Genomic DNA, 6,257 nt, shown 5'->3' on the forward strand with positions numbered 1-6,257 from the left:
ACAAAGAAGATGCTGCAAGAACAGCCTCCAAGGAAAAGGAACGGAGGAAGCACGGTTAGGCTATTCGGGACGAATAACGTTAAGGAGGGAGCAGTGTGACATGTTGACCCCTACCTCCCCAGCTGCACATAGTGGTAATGTAGCGCTCGCGTAATAGGCGAGTAATCACCCCTCAACTCTCCCCGCGGTGACGTCACGAGCCGAGCCGAAGTGAGCCGAACGGAGCCGACGTTAACCGAGTCCCCGCAACCTTGAAGCTATGCAAAGCGAGTCAACAGCGGTGATATCACCAAGGGGTAACAGCATCCTAGGCTATACGCCATGTCACACTAGCAACAGTGAACGGAATAAAAGCCGGCTGAGCAGCAAGCGAGAGTCAGTGTGTTATCAACAGTGCTCAAGGTAGCAGCCTGCGAGTGTGCGGTAACTAAGAAGTCAGCGAGCGGAAGACTTAGTGTGTGCTTTCGAGACTTAGTGAGTGCTGTAGTACAGTTATACTTGGAGCGTGTAATTCAGGGAGACTTGTATAGCTCCCGCGTTATTAATACATGGAGACTCTTGAAGATAGTGTGAAGAGATTTGGTTGTAGGGTTTGTAAAGTGTGAAACCCGCAACTGTGTTATAATTAATTGTAGCCGTTATTTGTACATTGTTAAATAAACCAATTAACCATCTCTATGGCGTCTTCAGTAACGAAACACGTTACAATACTATAACACACTGTTATGCCAGCGATTCAGGCTGATTATATACAGCTTCCAAGCCATATCACAGATCATGTGAATTCCCAGCTGGCAAAAGAATGCTACCTAAAAATCATACCAGGAGCCATGACCTGGGTGTTGTAGCCACTTGACATGATAGTCAGTTGTGCATTATAAAGCACACATTCTATGTGCTTGCAGTGTATGGGTACAGGAAACTCGTGCCACAATACTAGCTGATTGCCATAAAAGAGCCATGCTGATGCAAATATACCTGTGGATTCTCATCCTGGTGATCTGTTATGCAAGAATCATAATGAGTTCCTGGCTTCTCTAACAAGCTGGACAGGAGTGTATGATTTCCTGGGCATTGGTCCAGTGAAGAAAGCCGCCAAGAGGATGTGACTGATAGTGAAGAAGTCTTCCTAGTGAAATGATGTATTTTAGTTAAAAACAGATGATTATAGTATCACTGCCTTTTCTTTTTTTAACTGAAGTAATTATTTTCATGTTTTTATGATTAGCTGCTGATAGTCCTCATTATATAGCCTTGGCATGGATTGCGTAGACAACAAATCCCGTGTTCTTGCATCAGTATCTGTGGCCTGTCCGGATGTGTTTGCCATGCTGTTGCCCGGCAATGATTGCCTCTACTTGTTCCACTATTCAGGCTTTCAGTCATTTTGAGCTCCATGGCCTCTTTTCTCTAACCATGTATAAACAGGCTGCTGGTGCATGGCGGGCACATCCAGTGTCTCTTCTTGCTGGCTCCCACTCATTTTCTGAGCATAGTTTCATGTCCAGCATCAGTTATCTTCTTGTTCATCAGATTCTTGGGTGCTCCCCCTTTGCTTCCTCCATGTAAGCTGGCAGTAATCTCTTCATTCTGGAACTGTGTTCTCCAGATTATTCTGGAAATTGTTTGCCAGACTCGGAAGGGCATTTGGGCTGCCTCAAACTTGAGGAAGTGATTGAAGGCCTCATGCCTGTTTTTGCCCCCCCCCCCCCCCCAAGAATAGCTCTCATCTTATGTCTCGTTCCCTTTTCCGTCAACAAATGAACAGGCAAATTGTTTATTAATTACATGTTCATGTGGTTCAGTGTGGACATAATGGTGTTAGTGACTAGACACAGGGTTTGGGTTGGTTGTTGGATTTCTTTGACTCTTGTCACTTGTGACTGCAAATGATTACCACACTATCACCAATTTACACACACTATAACTCACTACAAAAAATCTTCTGTTTGTCATCACTAGTCATTGCTAGGTAACGGTTGCTAACAACAGAGACCCCTCATGGCCAACCACAAACTTTTACTGCTCACTTGCACTGCTGTTAGCAATGTAATATCAATGTACTTAGTGCAGCATTTATTTATCTAGCAGCACTGTCATTCATGAATTGAATTTGTGTATATTATTTATTGTTTATCCATATTAATTGCTCTAGCTGCATTTTGATAAGTTAAACAATGGTGTTTAGCCATGTGACATGTATGATTTTAGGTTGGGTTAGGCAATGTTGTATTTTATTCCATATGAGTAGAAATTGTGACATTTTGTCTCATCCTCCTTCCATCCTCCTCCTCATTTTCACTCTCTCCATTCTTAGTACAGTTTATTCATATGCAGACAGACTACAATTCACTTCTTTATATTGAGGTGATCTGGATTTTGACTAATGTCATAACCCTAGTACACCAGAATATGAAGCTTCACTGCTGTGAAGAACCTCAGAAAATACATCAGTTTTTTGTGTTTCCCAGTATAGGTAGGTTACTTACATGGACACATATACCACGTAAGTTGCTGAATATCGGCATTATATGATTGCATGGTGATAGGTTTATTATGTAGCAGACATATCATACAGGTTTTTTTTAGCATAATTTGAAGATACTGATGTGTTCATGTTAGTGCACTGACATGCAGCCTTCAGTGCTTAGCACATTGCTGATGACATCAACATTCAAAATTTCTGCTTTGTATAGCTGGCAACAACACACTGCCTGCTGTGTGATTAGTCCAGAGGAGTGAATGGCTTGGAAGCATTTCTTATGAACCATACTGACATTGTTGCAGTACTCATCCCTCATTGGAGGATGTCACTACTTACAGTTCTGACTTTCCCCAGTTCTGACTTTCCCTGTCATGTAGCTGTAGGCTGCATGTCACTGAGCAGTTCATTTTATGCTAACTGAAAATTAATTTCCTTTGTTCTTTATTATTTTAGTTCCGAGTTGAATCTATGATGCTTCGTCTAGCCAAACCTATTAATTATGTACCAGTGTCTCCCAGTATTCAACAGAGAGCCAGAATGAGGGCACCAGAGTCATTGCCCCTGATATTGGAACCTGTCTCCAGGTGCTGGTCTAATGACACTTTATATTCTCTTTTGTTGATATAGTCTGCTAAGTCCCCAAGCTGATCAGTACATTGTGTCCTCACTTCTAAGAAGCTGCATATATCTGTTGTAAACTTCCCCAACATGGTCCTTTTAAACTTCATCAACTCATGGCTGCCATTAAAAGCAGCACTAGCACCATTGAGTTGAAGTGTTGTATCATGAAAGAAAAGTACAACTTTTGTCCATAAAGTTCCGAGACTGAGTCTGTAAAATATACAAAATTCAACTTAATAACTAATGGTTCCTGTCCCCTTCAGAGTAGTCCCCTCCATACAGCATTGTCAACATTTCAACAAGTCCTGAAAGCAGCTGGTTCATGCCTCTTTCGGAATGGCTGTGAGCTCCGTTGTCGCAGCCACTTGAATAGCCTCTATGTTCTCCATCCTTTTAGCATTTTTTCAGTTGTGGAAACAGAAAAAATTGTATGGAGAGAGATCAAGGGAGTATGGGATTGTTGAAGCACAGTAACATTGTGTTTAGTGAGAAATCTGTTGACACTTAGATCTGTATGTGGTCTCTCATTGTCATGCAATAAAGTCCACTGTCCAGATGCCCACAGGCCAGGACAACACCATTGAAGTGCCTTGCACATACATCCAAGTACGGAGATGTAAAATTCTTGGTTGACACTTTGCCCTTGTGAAACAAATTCATGATGAACAATACCCCTGGCATCAAAAAAAAAAGAAATGATTATCATAGTCTCTGTTTTCAATGGCTGCCTTCTTTGACACTGGAGAACCCATTGTCCACCATTCCACGCTTTGCCTCTTCGTCTGAGAGTCATACTGGAAGCACCATGATTCTTCTGTGGCAATGATACCGTTAATGAACGTGGAATCATTGTGTGCCTCGTGTAACAAATCAGCACAAAGTGAAGCTCGCATCTCCTTTTGACTCTGAGTGAGTGTTTATGGGACTAGCCTGGCATTGAGTTTTCGTTTACCAAGTTCTCTTGCAAAATTTGGTGGCATGTCAACTTATTGATATTCAGGGCATCAGCTAACATGCACACTGTAACAGTACGTTCTTCCCATACCATGTCTCTGATGAGAACCACATTGTCTTCGTTCCTGGAACTCAGAGGCCAGCCTGATCTTGTCTCATCCTCCACCAACACTCTGCCTAACATGAATTGCATGTGCCACTCAAACACTCGCACCCAAGATAAAGCTTCATCACTGTAGGCATCTTGCAGAAGCTGCAATGTGTCTGTGGCTGTCTTGCCCAGCTTCACACAAAATTTGATGTAAACTCTCTGTTCACATTGAACGTTCATACATCTCACAGCATAAATCCATAACTGACAATTGACATAAGTTTTCTGCCGCGCCCTGCCACCTAGCGGAGGTCAAGTGAACTAACGTCAATAACACAGGCAAGCCATAAAATGTCCCATATTTAGAACACCTTTTCCCGGAATTGCCACCATTTACCCAAGCCGAGGCATTAAATCAGTCTTGGAACTTTATGGACAAGCTTTGTACATAGTGTTTAGTGAGATGAGATTCCCCCTTCCATGCAGCTCCCAGTAACAGAAATGCAAGTGGAATTAAGACTAGCAGCCTTAATGTTCTCCAATCCAGGTTTATGTACCATACAGCAACAAGTAATTTATAAGGTTCATATTGAACAAAAAGTACCCCTTAAATTCAAAGTATTGTAATTCCCCAGCGTACATGGTTAGTTTGTTGAGAAGGTTTTCCGTGTAAGTTGTATATGAGTCCAACATATTTTTCCCATATACATTCGTTTCAGTGGATAGTTAAGGCTAAAAAGGTATGTATAATAAAAATGTATTATAACATACCATAGTATAATGTAATATATGGAGAGAGTCTTGCCTTTGTTGACCGTTTCATGGCAACCGTTGCTCCACTGGCTGCGAGGTGCATACATATTTTGCAAATGAATCAGTATGCATGTTAGTCAATAATGTTTGGAATTAAAGGAAGTAGTTAATTTTGTGGACCACATGATATCATTATGTTTCATGGCGAACAGTGTGGTTCACACTTTAATAAAACATATATGACATTTTGATTGTATGAGTGTTACATCATGTAAGCTTCTTTGAATGAATTCACTGTAAAGTCCACTTTCCTTAATATTTGTAGGCCACTCATTTGCTGTTTCTGAGTTGTGTTCCCTCAGTCTTGCTAGTGCCCTTCAGACACTGTAAAATACAGCCAACAATTTTGATTGTGATGCTCCTGATATCTGTCTGCTTTTTTTGTGTAGAGCAGAAAATCTCTGTTATGTGGCAAGCCAAGGCTGAGTGCTTACAAAGTATGTGGTAAAAGATTTTTCCTCATGCCCACATTTCCTTCACATGACACTTTCCAAGAGGCCCATAATGTATAGATGCTGCCTCTCAGCATACAATATTTTCTCTCCAAGAACAGTGGGTCCTCACAGCAGCTGAGCCCTCCAGTGCAGAGTGAGAAGACACAAAAATCTCTTTAGAGGGGTCCCTGGATATCTTGTCTGGTCCCTAGTGAAGCCAAAAAATTGATGAATATCACTGAGGGCCATTACAGTTCCTTCTGACAATTGTGGTTGTAGGAAGTTGTTACTCCACATTTGGGGGGGGGGGGGGTTGCCTAGGTATAGAGTCACCTTATATCCAATAGGCATTGCTCACTCCACTGCATCCTCAGTGTCACACAAGCTTTGACACAGAACTTCATATCTTAACTTAAGAGCATCACCACCCTTAAACAGCCAGGCTAGCCTGCTTGGATAAGGTGACTTGGAATTGAATTGAACTGAATTTATTTACATTCTATAAATCCTAAGTAGGTTAGTACCTTTGGATACAGAACAAGTCAAAAGGTTACATACATAAGTACAGGCAATTTTAGCTTAAAAATTAATATAACTTAATTTTACATCATTCTCTATTTATATTGAAGTATTCATCTAAAGAGTAGAAGGAATGAGCATGTAGATAATTCTTTAACTCTGATTTAAACTTTTTAGTATCATTGCCCAAGTTTTTAATACTTTGTGGCAGATTGTTGAACACTTTTATGCCAGTAAAGTAGACTCCTTTTTGATATACTGATAAAGTTGATGAGGGTAGGTGGAAGTTATATTTTTGTCTAGTATTCATGTTATAGACATCAGAATTTAATTTGAATTT

The 6,257-nt window shown here is 40.9% G+C and overlaps 1 protein-coding gene across 1 annotated transcript in view; it reads left to right on the forward strand.

Annotated features, from left to right (window-relative positions):
• Positions 1–6,257, forward strand: part of LOC111864487 (DNA polymerase zeta catalytic subunit) — a 78,633-nt gene that overhangs the window by 4,727 nt on the left and 67,649 nt on the right. Inside the window, exon 2 of the mRNA XM_033751452.1 lies at positions 2,939–3,069. Within this exon, the coding sequence (XP_033607343.1) occupies positions 2,939–3,069 (131 nt within the window). The remainder of the gene's footprint in view (positions 1–2,938; positions 3,070–6,257) is intronic.

This window comes from Cryptotermes secundus, unplaced genomic scaffold (assembly GCF_002891405.2).
Source record: "Cryptotermes secundus unplaced genomic scaffold, Csec_1.0 scaffold824, whole genome shotgun sequence".
NCBI lineage: Eukaryota > Metazoa > Arthropoda > Insecta > Blattodea > Kalotermitidae > Cryptotermes > Cryptotermes secundus.